The sequence below is a fragment of the Lepidochelys olivacea genome, assembly GCF_965140295.1.
Source record: "Lepidochelys olivacea isolate rLepOli2 genome assembly, chromosome: 3".
NCBI lineage: Eukaryota > Metazoa > Chordata > Testudines > Cheloniidae > Lepidochelys > Lepidochelys olivacea.
In genome coordinates, this window is record NC_140413.1 from 148049107 (window position 1) to 148067300 (window position 18194).

At 41.0% G+C, this 18194-nt stretch overlaps 1 protein-coding gene across 10 annotated transcripts in view; it reads left to right on the forward strand.

The window, feature by feature from the left end:
• Nucleotides 1-18194, forward strand: part of LTBP1 (latent transforming growth factor beta binding protein 1) — a 377380-nt gene that overhangs the window by 120598 nt on the left and 238588 nt on the right. For 7 of the 10 annotated variants that reach the window (XM_084625002.1, XM_084624994.1, XM_084624997.1 and 4 more), the window contains exon 5: nt 17740-17907. In XM_084625002.1, the coding sequence (XP_084481128.1) occupies nt 17740-17907 (168 nt within the window). Of the gene's footprint in view, nt 1-17364; nt 17908-18194 lie in introns of those variants that run through there. The other 3 variants (XM_084625001.1, XM_084624995.1, XM_084625003.1) reach the window with 2 other exon arrangements.

Consider the following 18194-nt stretch of genomic DNA (forward strand, 5'->3'; position numbering starts at 1 on the left):
GGGGGCAGCCAATCAGAGCCAGGCTGGGCCCTATAAAAGAGCTGCTGGGCCAGAAGGCTGTCAGTCTCACTCCAGCCCTGGAGTAAGAAGGGCCTAGCTGCCTGGGAGCAAAGGGTACCTGAAGCAGGGCTGGGGAAGGGCAAGAGAAGCTGGGAAGTTCCAGCCCGGCAACTCCCCAAGCTGAGGACTTGTTTAAGGCCTAAGCAGGTACCGGAGCCGCAGAGGTGCAGCCTGGAGATAGGCAGAGGCAGCTGGTCCAACCCCCTTGCCAATGATGTGTGGACATTACAGACTGCAGTTTTCCTCAGTGAAAGGGGGCTAGTCTGACAGTAGCCACTGAGGCAAGGTGGACTTAAGGGGTTGGGACTTCCCCTAAGAGGGGAGACGCAGAGTGTGGGGGTACTGCTGTGGGCAGAACCCCAGGGAAAGGGGCACCAGGGTCCGGGAGGGACATGGGACCTGAGGCAGGAGAGACACCGGCCAGCAGGGGGCAGTTCGAGGGCTGGAAAAGAGCAAATTCCCCGACTGACCAGCAGGAGGTACCATGGCGGTGAGTGTGCGATCTGCTGCAAGGACATTGTCCTTATTCAGTGCAAAGGATGGTAAATAAGGGGGCAGAATTAAAGTTTCTCAAGCAACTATAAATATGGCATTTCCTAACTTTCAAAAGCTTGACTTTACAAGCTAAATAATGCTTTTTAACATATTTTTTAAGTAATTAGGTCTTTTTCATTTAAGTATATATAATTAGAATATTGTAGTTTGAAATGATCATACTGTAAGCCAGCTCCCTTGCTCTCTTCTCTCTAATAAGTTAGATACTTAAATTATTGCAAATTGAACCATGGGTGTCTCCAAGCACAAGAGGCAAATAGGGCACAGTGAGAATCAGGGAGTTCAGAGCCTCCTCAAACAAATGGATATAGCTGATGGTGAGCTGATTGACACCCTACCTGGAAAGGGGATACAAATATGATTCAGCACCAATAGGGAAACTGATAAAATCCAGTGGATTTCTACAGTCTTTGGATATAGCTATTGAGGGGGAAATAGCTTCCAAGCTGAAATGGATAGTTACATAGCCCACCCAGCATGGGTGAACTATACACCAAAAATGTTTAGATCAGACCCACAGGTGAGGCCATGCATGTGGCCTGCTTTATGGGAGCTCTCCACAAGCCAATAGGTAATACCAAGAGAGCACATTGGTTCCAGGAAAGTACATATCCTCACAGATGAACTGTCATTTGCCTGAACGTTGAAATCCCCAGGGATAAAAAATGATCAGAGATTCCAGTGGTAACATTAGCACCAACTTAGAAAACTCACCTGTGAAATTCCCCATTTAGCCCCATTTATAAACCAGCAAACAAATAAAACTTTTAGAAATTCAGATAGGACTTATTGCAAAAAAAAATTGCATTGAACTTTACTCTTTTAAAACAGCTATTAAATAAATATACACTAGCCAGCATGAGTTGAACTTGAATTCTGTAAATATTAGTGCTGGGATGATGGGTTCTATAAATTAAATGCTACAAAGAAGTATAGACTAGAGGGACTCTGTGCTATCTTTTAAATCCATGAATGTATAAATGATGATGAAGTAACTCCTGAACAAAATGTACTCTGCTCCTGGCATTACTGTCAGCAAAATTATTGTGAAAATTACTTACTTGACATACCATTTGCCAGTAATAGGGAGTCTTCAGATTCATGCTATTTGCAAATTAGAAGATACAAAAAAAGGGATAATCAAGGCAGATTTCCACAGGTATTTTTTTAAATGGTGCTTTCGACAAAGTTGCAAAATCTTTTGTTGGGACTGGCCCAACGCAGAATCAGGGAGCATAATCAATTGCCTGATTGTCCTTCCTGTGCTGCGCTGAGTAGAACTCAGAAGGAAAAAGATGTCCTCAGCTTTCCACAGGGCCGCACATAATACTCACTCCTAGCTCTGGATGGACCAAGATATTATACTTTAGAGTCAGACACTTTCTTGGATGGAAAAGCTCTTTTAGGCTATATTTAGAGGTTTTAGGTTCCTTTTGAGTCCTTTCCAGTTGGATTTATGGCCGCACTAAAGTCAGTGGGATTTTGCCATTGACTTCAGCGGGGCCAGGATATGACGCATGGTAACTAATGCACCAGTCTTAACAAGTGGAGAGATACAAAGATAATTTCGGTGAAAAATTTACTCAACACTTTTCCAGTGCTGAAGCCTATGCTCCCTTGGGACCTTAATCTCATTCTCTCCACCCTCATGAAGCCACCCTTTGAACCACTGGTGGTATGCTCCCTCTCCCACCTCACAGTGAAAGTGGTGTTCTTAGGAGCCATTACTTCGTCCAGACGACTCAGTGAACTCACAGCCATGATGGCGGACACCCCCCACACACACTTGATATTCCACAAGAACAAGGTGTCCTTATGGCTGCACCCTAAATTCCTTCCAAAAGTGGTGTCTGAGTTCCACCTCAATCATTCTATCCACCAGCTGGTTTTCCACCCCAAGCCACGCACCTCCTCCACTGACAGGGCCTTGCACTCCCTCGACATGGGTTGCACGCTAGCATTCTACCTCCACAGGACTCAACTATTTTGAAAATCGCCAAAACTATTTATGACCATTGCTGATTAGTCAAAGGGCAAAGCTCTCTTGTCCCAGTGAATCTCCAAATGGGTCTCGGGGTGCATCTGTGAATGCTACAAATGATCCAACATACTCCCGCCTGACAATCACAAAGCACTCTATACGGGTGCAGGCTGCCACCTCAGCCTCACTGGCTGATGTGTCCTGGCAGGACATGTGTTGAACAGTGGTGTGGCGATCTGTCCACAGATTCACAACATACTATGCCATCGTACAAGCAGCAGCTATAGATCAGCCATGGACCAGGCCGTACTGCAGACCGCACTTCCATTGGCATCCTCACATGGACTGTCTGCACTGATCACTGCTCACGAGTCATCCATGTGGGCAATAGGGTCTATCACTTTAAGAAGGGGAGGTTTTTTACCTGTATTTGGAGGTTCTTTGAGCTGTGTGGACCCCACTACCCTGCCATCCCCTCTGCTTTGGACTGGATTCTGTAATGGTAAGAGGGAAACTGGAGAGGTGTTGACTCGCACTACCTCTTCTACTCTCAGCTGAGAGCAGAAGGAGACGCACAACACACATGTGGGTCAATGGACACTGCTACGAAATACTTATGGATGCAGGTGCATAGCGTCCATGTACACCCATGTGTAGAACACCCATCTTGAAGAACCTCCAGTTACAGGTATGTAACACAGTCTTTCCAGGAATGGCCTTCAATTGTATGATGCATTATCTGGGTCCCAATTTGAGACTGCTCGGGCCAGATTTTCAGAAGTGTTGAGAATTCAACTCTCCAGCTGAAATCAAGGGGAGTAGTGGATGGTCAGCACCTCCAAAATATCAGTCCTTTTCTCTCAAAATAGCCATGCCATGCAGTCATTGTGACTTCCAAAGTTAGTGGATACTTTTGCAGATTTTGGCCTTAATCTTTGTGTGCCAGACTTTCTCATCTGTAAAATGGGGATACTAATACTTCCATATTTAAAAGGGGTGTTCTGAAGATAAATTAATTTGTTTGTTTGAGGCACTGAGCTATGCTGATAAGCTCAATAGGAAAAACCCATGAAGAAATAAAAAAAAAATCCTTATTTAGTTCAGGATGTAAAGCAACCAAGGCTTGGGAGCCACACAATGAATGAGGAGGATAAAAATAAATATGGAACAGCTGCCTGATTAATTAAGTCCTGTCCATTTTGTGAACTCATTGAGGCAAGGGTCCTGTGGAAAAAATAGTATGGGATCATGTAATTAAAGACTGTGTCAATGTATGAGGGAACATGGACAAGCTTTATTTTGGCATTTCCTAATTTTTGAGAACTTATCTTTACATTCTGAATATCGTTCCTAATGTCACTTTTTTGTGCTTTAATTAAAATTGCAAACTATATGTAGTCAGGAATCAGTATCTTGCTTATCTAATCTATTTTCATGCCAATCACTGTGCTATATAAGCACCATGCTATTACTTCATCCATCATTAAAATGCAACTACTTCTGGGATACTTCTGCAACTACTTGGAAACCTTTGATGAATAGTGCAAAACAACAGAATCTAGAACAGTAGCCAGAATGTAACTATCTAACTGAAATTTAGACAGGCTTTTGCATTATCTTTAAAATCATATGATTAATTAAATAGAAAAACACAAATTGATTTCATTATATAGTCATCCCTCAAATATGCATAGATATCTCCTGTAGCTTTGTATGGAAGTTGCACATGCATCAGAATATTAATGTGAAAATCATAAAACAGTCATTCTTTATTAATTACTGGTGCACATAATTGTTTAGTGTTTATGGCACCTGTTTGCACTGTGGCTTTTAAAATATAAGGACTATTTATTATTGTGAGAAACATATAGCAAGACTTGGAATTCTGTTAAGTATAGAAGACTTTTAGTTAAAATTTTGCCATAATATATTTAATGCTTATGAAATTTTAATTTGGATAAGTTCTTCTTTAAACCTCAGGCCTTGTGCTATATGTGCCCATGCTGTTTCACTGAAGACTTCATAGGTTGTTCTGGGGGTGGGGAGAAGGTGCTGTTTTGAAATTCCATTTTACACTATTTTTGTGAAACTGGATCATGGTCTCCATTGCATGACACATGCTAATTACACCATTCCTTGTCAATAAGTGTGGGAAAACAGTTGTGGGTACATGAGGTGTTCTAATAATAAAAAAGGCTTTCACAGATACGACGTTCAGCGTCTGAAATATGTCTGTGTGATGAAACATTATAGTGCAATTCTATTTTAGCTATTCAATATGTGTTGACTTTGGGGAAAATCTCAAACAGAAGCAAGTCTCAGTGCACTGAATATCCTCTTTTTCCTTCTCTTTTGATGTTTCACTTTAAAACATTGCATAAATAGCAAAATAATTCTTCCATTTGCTTGGCTTAACCAGTGAGACATTTCCCCCAAGAGACGCATAGGGCTACATCTTAATGTCTTTTCTAAAGAAAACTCTCCTCAAAGATTTTAGGTCAGACTGGGGCAACATCAGTTTGACGATGCAGTAACTAAGCAAATAAGCATGTGCTTTTTTATTTAAAAAAATAGTTGCTTTTGTAACAGGTACTATTAAAATTAATTTAAATATACTGAAGTATTCAACAATACAAGAGTAATGTTTGTAAAGTTCTTTGAAATCCCTGGAGCATTATATGAATGCATCTATACAAGTGCAAATAATTATTTTAATAACAATACTAAATCTTTAATAACAAAAATGAAAAACATCTATAATAATATGTGATATGGGGAAATATATTTACCAGATTCTCTGAACTTAGGGTATGTGGCAGGTAGAAATAACTCAAAAAGAGAAATGGGGTATAAGGACAGGGTCAGCATGCAAGCACTGCAGACACAGTTTGAGATTTTCTCTTAATGTACTGGAATTGCTAGCATTTCATTAATATCCTTATCAAATTACTTTCACAGATTTATGGGAATGTTGAGGCTTAGTCAGCAAATGAAAACTTGCCAAAAAAAAAAAAAAAGTATTTACCAATTTGAATGTTCAAAAAAAACCCCCTCATGATCATGAATTCAGTAATGACAGCAGATCCAAATTGTAGGCTCGGGTTCCCTCTTCATAGAAATTAATTTTAAGTTGCATACACACACCCAAATGGATGAACAACTATGAACCTTTTAAAATACGGAAGCTGAAATTAATGAACGGTAGGCAAATACAGTTAGCGTCTACCCTTTGATTCTCTAACAATACAAGTATATATATTAAAGATTCTGGTCTACTTAATGTGGCTTTGATAACTACAAGGAATGGCACTGTTTACCATTTCAATATTCTTCTGTGTCCTTAAGGGTTGCCTCCAGGTCACCCAACCTGCTGGTTGCTTAACCCTTACTACCTCCGCATCTCAACAGGTTTTTTAAAAAAGAAAGAGGGAAGAGAATACAAGGATCTTAACATCAGGATGATTGTTATAGAAGTCTTAAATACCCAGAATTAGTAGGAATTTTGTAAATAGCTAGGAAATCTGGCTTCGCTCATAAGGAATTGAAAATAATCTTCTAGTGTTCGTTTTCTCTTTCAGGCCTGAGTGATGTTACTAACAGGCTATGTGTACACAGGGATGAAACCTTCAGTGACCTGGGTCAGCTGACATGGACTCAGGTGCTGGGACTGAAAAATTGCTGTGTAGACGTTTGGGCTCGGGCTGGAGCTCAAGCTCTGGGACCCTGTGAGAGTGGAGGGTCTCAGAGCTCGGGCTGCAACTGGCGACTGAACGTCTACACAGCAGTTCGTAGGCCCGCAGCCCAAGCCAGCTGATCAAGGCCAGCCGCGGCTGCGCTGCGCGTCCTTTATCCCTGTGTAGACGTATCGTCAATGACAAAGAATTACTGCAGGAGAACGGCCTGGAAGCAGCTCTTTATACCCAGTGAGACTAAGATTTCAGTATCTGTGACATATTTATTTATTTTGGGATTTTACGCTAATAAACCAGTCCTTGGCTTTTTTTCTGTGTTAAATGAGATGATTTTAATGGAGATTCAGTATATGGAGAGGACTGAATATATTCACAAGTTATCTCCCTGATCACCTGTGCTTTGATGGCTCATCCACATATGTCACTGTTTACAGTATGTTGACTTTCTTAGTACTTTTCGGTTGCTACCTTTCAGTAAATGTAATGTTACATTAATGAGCTTTGTAAGCTCATATGTAGTTCCTCTTTATTTCACTTACTTCCTGGAAGTGGTGGACAATTTAGTGCATTACACCTTACATTGAGTATACTATTGAGGTAAGTAATTTACCGAGAAGAAATCTATTGATATAAAGAGACACTCAGACCTCTGAAAATGAACGCAAACCTTTCTAAATGATGATTGTAAAATATGGAATAGCTGTAAAAAATCTTTTCTCTTGTGGATTTCTAAATGAATTAAAAAAAACCCAAAATTACAAAGAGAAGAATTCTGAAATGGACACTACAGTGCTTAGGGGTATGGCAACACTGCATTGATGCACAGTATCGCTATGTATGAAAATAAAGTCAGAAATCATATTTACTATTGCTCTTCTACTTCTGCTACTGCTCTTTATTCTGCTACTGACCATGGGCACTGGTGCAACCTGAAGGATGTGGGGGAGTTGGTACAGGTTCAGTCATATCCTAAGAGTATTAGCGTCTCTATACACCACTCTGAAGTTTAATCATCTAATGTATCAGGGCCTAATTCAAAGCCCATTGAAGTCAGTGGAAAGGTTCCTATTAGGTCAGTGGGTTTTGGATCAGGCCCTTACACAAAGACATAAAGATGATGACCATAATAATCTGCTTTCATCCATCCTTGGACCACCTGAATCCTGTTACATGTGAGTCCGTGTGGAAAGTTGAGTTCAACAACTGATCACACATTCTTGATGTTTGTTGCATCTTTATGTGTTTTATTCTAGCCCTCAGTGCAAATCCCTATTTGGGACGTTGGGTAAAAACAACAATGCTACTCTGCATCTGTGATGACCAATAAATAATGCTGCTTTCTGTCCTGTAGCTTTGAAAATATAATCTGGTCCCAAGTGTCGATTTACTGATTTGGGACCCCTATAAACATTAACCTGAGGAGTTATGGTATAATTTGATTTAAAAAAAAAATAAGACAAAGCAGAATTGAAACCATTTTGTTAGGCACCACAAACCACATTATTGCTTCAGTTCATTATTTGGGCCACTGCTTTTTGCTGGAATGCCCTGAAGCTGGTTGCCAGGAAACAATAACAGTATTGCTCACACTGCTATTAGGCATATTTTTACATTGTTTTAAACATGGAAAAATGGCCATAGTCCAAAATCCTCTGTCTGAGGATGTTGCACAGAGACTTGATGGTAGTAAAATATACAAGGAAGAAGAAGAGGTGATTCATAAAAACCATTTGACAGAGACCCCAGTTTCCTAACCCAGTCATGATCATTAATATACTACACGCTTACGCAGATGAACAAAATCAGTTACAATTATTGTGCACTCCTCTGACTCAGACCAAAAGGTGGTGTCTGCCTCAGAGAGAGGGAATGCTTTATCCACAAAAGACCTCTGGTGCAGAGGTGTATAATATAGTTATGAATTTCTTGAAAAACCACTACAGCACTTGTGCCTGCATGTGTAGCAGCTACTTTTATGGTATATGGTGTAATGCTCATCACTGTGTAGGAGGGAAGGGCAGGATCAAACCTTTAACATTGTGGAATGAGGAAACTTTTTCAGAACCTGGCTAGGGTAATGAAAAAAGATTACTTGGACAGAACCACTTTTGCTACAGTGAACTATTTAACCAAGATATGTTGTGTACTTTCTACTTTATCCTAATTCAATATTAACTACGAAAACTGAAGTGCAGACTTTTTTTTATAAATGGGCCAGACATGTTGCCATGTGTAAGATTGCTTGTTTAATGTAATCAACACAAGTTGTTTGTTGTATGCCCCTCTCTCATCTCCCATCCCATGGCCATGGAATGAGGGACAGATTGTTGTGGTGTTACCCAGTGGGAATCCCCAGCTCTGAGGGTCTGAAGAGAACCTCTTTCCAAAGATCTTTTTCTCTCCACCTCAGGAGTACAGAGCCTCCTCCCTAACTCTCCTACTCTCTCCCCTCTCTTTCTTTTGTATTACAGGGAGACAAAGGAAGAAAGAGAGACCAATAAATAAATAAAAATAAAGAAAAGAGCAAGGGCAGAAGTAAGAAGCCTGAGAGCTCTGCTTCATACTGGAGGGGAAAAATGAAAGGCAGAGCACCCAGTACTATGGCCAAACTATAGAGAGAGCAGAGCAGCCATTCTGTCACACTGTCAGAAGGAAGCTGGATTAGCGTGATCAGAAGAGAATGGGCTCCCCCGACAGGAGCCTCTGCAGCTTTAGCATGCTGCCTGCCTGTTCTCTGCTTGTAGCCTTGCTCCACAGCATAGCCCGTGGGAGAAGTGGAGCTGAGAAGAGAATTTGTGAGAGTGAAAAGGGGAGATCATATGTGGAGCTGGAGAGATTTAAATAAAGAAGGCAGTAGAGCTTGTGAGAACAGAATAATGAAGGGAGATGTAAAGATGTGGAGAGAAGAAGCAAGTGAGGAAAAAGGGGGAGGTTAATGGAGATGAGTACAGGAGGCGTGACTAGAGGTGGCAGGAGTTATATGTGGAGGTAGCCTGAGTTGTCATAATGGTGACTATGAGCAAATATTGGAGAAATACAGGAGCACAGGTAATAATGGCAGCACTGAAATTAAGAATGACACTGTGAGAAGGAAGCTATTAAGGCCTCAGTTCTGTCACCCTTGCTTTAAGTTATTACCTTGCTTTGTGAGTCGTCGCATTAGCTTGAGTATGGATGACCGAACTGGGCTTTAGATAATAACAAATATATCAGAGATCTGGCACTTAATGAAGTACTTAATGAAGAAGGCAACAGTGAGATAATAGAATCGTGGCAAAAATAATTGAGGGGCAGAGTTTTAAAAAATGGAAGGAAAAAGGCAACCAGTAGTTGGTGGCAATAATGTAATTGTAATGGTTTGGCCACAACTAATTAAGGGATAGCTTCCCAAATCCTTATTCCCTCTTATTCATAATATTTTTGTGTATGTGATCATTGTACACACACACTTTAGATAATATAGTAGGCCAGTGGGTACTTTTTATATAATACAATCTAGTATAAGGCCATGTAGATCTTGGATGAACTAAAACTGTGGTGCTGTGTCTAGTTTCCGTGATAAGCCTAGTTTCCTCCTGACACCCTCCTAGCTTCCTGGAAATACTCCTACTAAGCTAGTGGAATTGAATGGAATTTAGAATTGAATGTGGGGTATGGAAATTCAGTCAAACTGACTATCTGAAAAGAGGGAAAACATTTTATCTTCTTTGCAAATAGGTGCCCTAAATCAGTGCTGTTAAAGAAATATTAGTGTGCAACTATGGAAAATCTTTTGCAATCCATGAATGTTCTAGTCTTTGCTCTGCACTCATGGCTATCATTACAAAGGCTAAGGGCTATGACTGGTCTTTATACAGACAAGGTTTGAGTGGCGGAGATTTTCTTCCCATGCTTGGAATGCATAAGGGCCAGGCAGAATTTCAGTCTTTGTTCTCAGAAGTGTGTAGATACTCCTCCATTCCTATTTCCCCAGAGGTGCCTGGCACACTAAAAGGAAGGGGGCGGGGGCGCTATCCTCACCTGCATTGACCTGCAGAGTGAGGCTGCGCAGCTGTGAGAATACGGTGAATCTTGTAGTGTTTGGGACTAGACAATGCATAGCTAAGAGTAAGGGTTCCCTGAACCCCCCAGTGTACACTCACCCTGCACATTAGTAGATTCAGGGAACCCTTACTCTGGGCTATGCATTGGGCATCAAGTTGAAACATTTTTTGTCTAAATTCCTTTGCTCCTAATGTACATTGATTTTCCGCACCCTGACTGATAGAGGAACGAGGCAAAATCTTCTGGGAGTTTTTAAAGCCATGGTTTACATTGCTCTAATCTCTGGGGAAAATTGTTGATTTGTTAATGATCAGGATGATTTGTTGTTCATGACTCAGTGGTGCTTTCCCTGTATATTGTTAAAGGTTAAATAGATCGTCATTAAACAAAAAATATAAATAAACTTTTTACTTCCACAGTAGATTTTTATACAATGTCAGCTTTCCTTTTGGCTGAAAAAACAAATCCGCTGGGAATAATTAAACCAGGTGGGGTGGTAAAATAACTGGGAGAGACCAGCTTTAGGAAATAAGTCATTTCCTTCTAAGTTATTTTTTTGTCAGCGATTAAAAAAAAGTTGGTCAACTAAAAAGTTCAAAAAAATTGAATTTTTAGCTTAAGAGGAAGTACTTTTAACAAGAGAGGAAGAGAGAAAAGATAGAGCTGCATTTTTGAGGTCTCCGAATTCTTTCAAGTTTATCTATGTTTTTGCACAGACATTTTCCTTGTTAAGACTGTTTGAAGTTGCCTTTCGCATCCCCATCATAATGTCTACTGTCCTACGGAATGATTGACTGGTTATTTAAATGTACCCTCCAAATAACACAAAAATTAGTACTATAATGTAATCAAGGAACAAAAGTTGTGAGTGGAGACTTTCTTTTTCTGCCCTCAACATATATGTAGGTGTACGTGATTTTTATTAAATTTCTGGATAATTTTCTCCTTCCCACTTGTCACTCAACTTCACATTTGGGATGATACAGTCTTCTTCATAACAAGAGCTGGGAATGGGCTACAGCACATGGATCACTTGATGATTGCCTGTTCTGTTCATTCCCTCTGTGGCACCTGACATTGGCCACTGGCGGAAGACAGGATACTGGGCTAGATGGACCTTTGGTCTGACCCAGTATGGCCATTCTTATGTTTTTAAGAGCCTGCTCCTGCTCCCTCTGACATCAATAGCAAAACCTCTCACTGACTTCCTTTAAAGTAGGTTCATGCACCAAATATTCTGAGGTCTATTTAAACTATGGAATGTCATCATGATTAGGAAGCCTGCAGCATGCTGTAACTGTGAGGCTAGCCATGTAAACTTCAGAGGGATGTGTGTAATTCAAGTAAATTTTAAAAAAAATCCACATATTCATAAAAGCAAAAAAAAATATTTTATAGTAATTCTTCCAGAAAGAGATCTGTACAGATTAGCATTATAGACAAAGTGACCCAGAAGGTTAACCTGAGGGATTTTTATGCCTTCTATAACCCTGTGCCAGGTATGGCCAAAACAGCTGTCAGGACCATGTGGTCCTAGACCCTGCCAACTGCCTCACTCTTCAGTACATTCATTCTTCCTACTAAAATATAACAGACCAAATCCCCACTGGTCACAATGGAGGGGTAGGGGAAAAATCTTTACTTGGCTTTTATTCTCCATTTCTGATGCTATTAGATTGTCAGGTCTTCAGGGTAGAGACTGTCTTTATTGTTGTTTATGGTACAGCACTGAGTACACTTTTTAGTTCTCCACTAAACAATTAATCTATATTAAACATCTGTCATGCTCATCACCACTCTGTTTCAGCACCTTACAAAGGAGAAGAAAGACAAAGTTACGAATGCATGAATATGTGATACCAGTTTGAGACTAAACTTAGTTCTCAGTTGCACCTTTGCAACTCCATTGGGAATTTGGCCCAAGATAACTTAACAAACAATACCCATTTAGCACTGTTTAGCACATGCCTCCAGCAGTCTCTGTAGGCAGTGGTCTTGTGGACACGCAGAAATAACTGAAACTAGCTCTGTATACCAGAAATATCGAAGGAAGTGGTAGTAATGTTAGCTGAGTTCCCTCAAGGTGAATCTATCCCTCAGCTGATGCACTAAAGACAGTGGTGGAGCCAAGTTTTGCAACCAGGGGGTGAGGATTGGGTGGGGGGTACGGCAATGGTTCAGTGGTGGTGCCACCTTCAAGTATACCTTTTAGCTTGCTAATTTCACCCATGCTGCCATGCCTGTGTATTATGACTCCTCCCCCAATCTGGTAAAAAAGTGTTTGGGAATCCTTTACAAGTGTACCCACATTTCAAAGGGGATACCCCATGCAGACAGGAGTGACCCTTTGTGGCCTCCTGACACCACCTCCCCCCAGGTAAGTTCTCCTTTCAGGGTGGCAAATATAGCAGCGTGCTTCTCCATGCACAGGCTGCTCTGGAGGGATCCTCACTGCTGTCCCCCACTCCAGGGAATCATAGAATACCAGGGTTGGAAGGGACCTCTAGTCCAACCCCCTGCTCAAAGCAGGACCAATCCCCAATTTTTGGCCCAATCCCTAATGGCCTCCTCAAGGATTGAACTCACAACCCTGGGTTTAGCAGGCCAATGCTCAAACCACTGAGCTATCCCTCCCCCCTACTCATGAGATACTGTTAAACGAAATAAACTTTTCTATAGCAATGGAAGGAGAGCCTGTAGAATTCTAGGGCAGAGAGATTTATTCACTTTGTTTCCTAATCCCAGTGAAGAATAGAGGTTGGTAACCCTAGTTTCCTTAGTTCCTACCCTAGATCCTCAGGACTGGCTTTTGGCTTTCAGCTTACAGGATGTCTATTTCCATACAGCTGTTCAACCGGACCCTCAGGAAATACCTTACGTTGCTTGTGGGAAAGTTGCATTATCAATACAGGGTGCTTTCCTTTGGCCTCTCCGCAGCTCCCAGAGTATTGACCGCGTGCCTCACAGTTATGGCTGCCTATCTAAGGATACAAGGGGAGTGCAAATCTACATAGAGCTTGACACCCGGTTACTAGAAGTTGATCTCTTCAACAAGTGCCAGCAGTCTAGCCTTGAGAGCACTGTATGCTGGGACTCATGGCATGGGGCTACATCTGCCCCACCCCTAATTGGCCACTGGCCCAACCATCCCAAGCAAACTCCTATGGATGTCAATCTGAAGGAAACCCTAAGGTGCAGGGGGAGCTGCACCAGGCTGGGGGTGGGGGCCCAATATGAGGGAGGGGAAGGGGCAGCATGCAATATATGGGTGGAACAATGGAGTGATAATACCAGGGGGACTGGCTTCCAGACATTGGGTATGGATGGGGGCAAGGGACCGGGGGAGACCAGGGCACAGAGGAGCAATGGGGTGAGGTTCAGGATGCTATGGGACACAAATGGGGTGGGGTTATTGTGAGGCCATTCGGGCATGGGGAAAAATAGAGGGCAGGACCCCAGGGGGACAGGTGGGATGGGGGTAAGACAGGGGCACAGAGGGGGGTAGGAGGACTAATGCAGGGAGGTGCCCCAGAGGGCTGCACAAGGCTGTGGGCTCCCCCACGCTGCCCCCACCCCCAAGCCCTTCAGCTGCATGATCTGTGCTGAGGCCTCTGCACATGTGACACACATTAACAGGTTGTTGTTGCACTTTGATCTAGACCTGTTTCAGAGAGGACTAGATCTAAGTGCAATAAGGAACTGTTAATGCATGTCAGGGTGTATGTGGACAGTGAGTCTGTGCAGCAACGGGCTAGTCCACTATAGATCACACCCGAGCAACTGCCTACCTTGCTTATACCTAGAGCAGCCTCTGTGCACTATACCCTTGAAGAGGCACCACCAGGACTCCTAAAGGCTGCTGGGGGGGGGCAATTGCCCCCCATCCCCCTATAGCTCTGACATTGACCGAAGACCTAGTTTACACCTGCCTCTTCTAGCTTGAGGAAATCAAGACTTTTAAATCCTCTCTAGTTCTACTATTAATTTTCTCGATAGCTTTGCTAATGATGCCGTGTCTCTATTATCTGCTCCTGGAGCCTCTTTTCTTCTTCATGTAGGCTCACTTGCTTATCCTATTTTGCCACCATTTTGCTATTATATTATCATGAGAATATCAAATGGAAAGTCAGTCCTTCAGCAAGGGTTTCCATTTCCATGGCTTTCTTTCAAATGGATCATGAGGTGCCTACACTATACTTCTGTCTATAAATAAAGAACATGAGCTAAGCTATGGTGTTGATGTCACCACCATACACTATCATAAATTTGTTTGGAAAAAGTAGAAGCTCCAGTTTTGTTCCTGTCAATAGCACAATGGCATTATCTTCTGAAGTTCATTAGGTAAAGATGAAATATAGTGTGTACGTGACCTTAAATTACATTGTCCTCCCACACTATCAATTAGGCAAACTTGAGGAAGGGGTCAAGGCCATAGCTGTTCTGTACTTTGTCAAGTCTGAAATAATTGTTATTTTTAACATCAACTCTGCCAAATCTACTAAGAAAGCATTGGAGGATACTGTTTCTCAGATAGGATTAAGTCATACCCTCCTGTGAAAAACCCACAGAAGAAGGGAAGAGGATGCAGAAAACTCTGAGCTCACCTGGCAGTTTCTGCCCAATGCTTTCTTTCAGAATAAAAGTTTGTGGTCTCTTCTTTTCCCCTTCTATTTAGGGATATATATATATCATGCTCATGAGTATTGAATCTGAACCTGAGGATATGCAGGGAAAGTAAGATCCGTAATTATAAGGGAAGATAAGGGAGGAGTATCTCTTGTCTTTTTTTTCCTCCCTGTGGTCCATGGACCCCTCTTTTCCGCAGACAGATGCTCAACACGCACCCTACAGGGGTGCTTTCTCCTTCTTTGCACCCTATCCATGTGTCTGGCTGAGGGAGTGAAAGCTAAGGGTACTTGCCAGCCAAGCAGGGAAAAGAAGAATGTTAGTTCCAGGGGTGCCCTGAAAAAGTGAATTGGTGATCTATCAAAAAGATAGTACAAGTATTCCAATCACCATTTGTCACTTTATATCCTCTGCCTTTAATCCTCTATGTCTTTGATTGCATGGCTGTGTGAATACCTTACTGACCTGGAAGGCCACCTGTAAAGATTTTAGGGAGACTCTTCACTCTTATAGACATGGGCCAACATTTTAAAACCTGGTTGTCTAATGTTAGACTCCTAAATTCATATTTAGGCATCTAAACTTATTTGCCAAAATCCTCCCTCTCTTTGAGACACACACACATACACACACACACAGCAGTAGAAGACTGCAAATTTACAATCGTAAAAATGAGAGCTAACTGAATGTTGGGTCTAATCCTAAAACTCAGGCCCACCAATCACTCAACATGTTCCTGCCACAGATATTTTCACAGAAATTATTAGCTGTGTAGTAAAAATTATTTTGTTGATCAAATTGTATTTTAACTCTGTTCCCAAATTGTGCTACTGCTCAGGACTTGGCAGTGTTGTACAGTGATTCTGGAACACAATTAGAACATGATTTAGTTTCATCTACACTAGCAAAGCCAAATTGTGTTTTAGCTGAGTCGGGACACTAATGTGAGTCTCCCAGTGCAGTCGTTTTTACAGTGTAGGCAGGACCTACTTTGTTATTCAACTAAGCATGTTTTTTTACTCAGATTACTTCATAAAGGAAACCTGTTACAAAAATGACTTCAAAATATAAAATAGTCTTTTTTTTTCCCTGGGAAATAACTTATTTTTTTAAAGAAATCTTCCAAATAAAATATAAAACACTAATATTTCTTGTTAAACTGTCTTAGGTGCTTTTAAATCTGTCTTTTGGAAGTCTTCACAATTCAAGCCATTTAATTTCTGTTTGTCAGGGAAGGTATATCGGTAGTTGTTATAAACAATGGCTTAGCTCTGAAAAATCTAAAATGCCTTTAAATTAATTAAAATTAATGAAATCAGACGGTTGACTAAATGCTTTGTTTCTATGTATTTCTAGCCTATGCTTGTTTTTTAAGTATTGTTTAGGATAAGGTGGAAGCATCTGTAATGCAGCTGCTGGTCAACTAGAGTAATGCCCTTTGTTGCAGACAAGACAGTTGGCACAATTGTTTTAATTTATTTATTTCATAAAGAGCCAGAAACAATATAAATTTATATTCTTTTGAAGTGGGAAGATTTTCTTCATCTTCCTGAGTTTTATCAAAAAATATTTACCTACAGGGTATTTCATAAAGTAGATTGGGCAGATTGTGGGTAATCTGACTGCTTTTGCTGCTGTGGCAGTATAAGAAAAGAGATGTTCTCTCTCTTTATGTCTCATTTTGTGGAGCTTAAAATTGTTTTTTAAATGTAAAATTTGAGATGGACAATTTTCACAAATGTATCCTAATATATTTACAGGTACTTGACAAAATAGTAATAACTAAAAATAAAACAACAAAAAAGATTTTATTTGGAAATAGTTTCAAAGTAGAATCCCTTCTTTGCTTTTTTCTTTTTCTTTAGCTTTAGTTTTTGGCTTTAACATCCAGGTGAGCGGCCAAATAGATCCATAATGTAAAACCTACTTAAGACAAATGGTTTACATGATGGATGAATTTGGCCTGAGGAGTTTAAACTCAAATTAGTATATGGTCAATCTTTGTTACCTTTTAAAAAACAAAACAAAAAACAACCATACAAACAAAAGGGGAAAATGGCAGATTTTCTCCTATAATAATTTATAAGAGTTCTAAAGTAGTACTTTAAACTATGGATACTTATTAGGCCTTTCCCCTGCTTCACCTTTGTTTAAGTATAAACAGTTGATTGCAAAACTCAATCTATAATATGTAAATCCAGGTGGAGTAATAGTGCCAAGAAACTGAAGAAAAAAAAAAAAGGGTCCAGGCAGCTGCGTCACAGGGTTTGATCACTTCAGGCTGGGGTGCCAGGAGATTTGAGACAGATGTTTTCAGACATGCCGCATGCCTAAAACATTTCCAGGGGTTGAGCTACAAATAGTGACTTAATAAGTGCAGAAACAGGAAAAGTATGCAGGAGGACACAAGAGTTTATTCACCCCTAGGTGCACAGTCAGCCTCTTTACATTACATCTGCTTGTCAGAGTTGGCTATTTAAGCTGTCATGCCCTTGGTATTGCTCTTTGTCTGACTGTGAATAAAGTGCAGCATTGTGATTACTAATCCTACTCCAGTGACTTGACTTTAAATGTGGTTTTGGAGTGCATCCCGGAGTTCTGTTTGCTAAGCTTCCTACTCCTGTTCCAGAGACACCACTGGAGATCGATGAGAGAGAGCACTGCAGGCTGCCTCCTCCTGTAGACCTGTCGCTTTTTTCTTTTTAATCGTTTGAAGGAAGTCAATGGATACCAAAGTGATCTGCTGTTTGTTTTTCTTTTTTTCTTTGCCTCCACTCGCAGTGGGAAATCACACTGGCCGCATCAAGGTGGTCTTTACACCCAGCATCTGTAAAGTGACTTGTACCAAGGGCAATTGTCAGAACAACTGTGAGAAGGGAAATACCACCACCCTCATTAGTGAAAATGGCCATGCAGCTGACACCCTGACAGCCACTAATTTCCGAGTAGGTAAGTACCCTCAAACCATACTTCTCCTTAGGTTTCTTGGCTAACAGAGAAAGGAAGATTTTTAGTGATTAGTATCAGTTGTGCATCTGTTACTCTTTGTGTGGAGAGACTGTGCTTAAGTAAAAGCAATTGTATGTCAGACAAGGTTTTTGGTTTCCCTCTGAAATGTTCTTGATAATTTCCCAGATGTCCTAAAGAGAATATAACTGCATTTATAATCTAAAGTTTCAGTTGCAGGACTACAATGTATTGGACTATAGCTTTTGCTGAAAAACCCATAAGTCAAA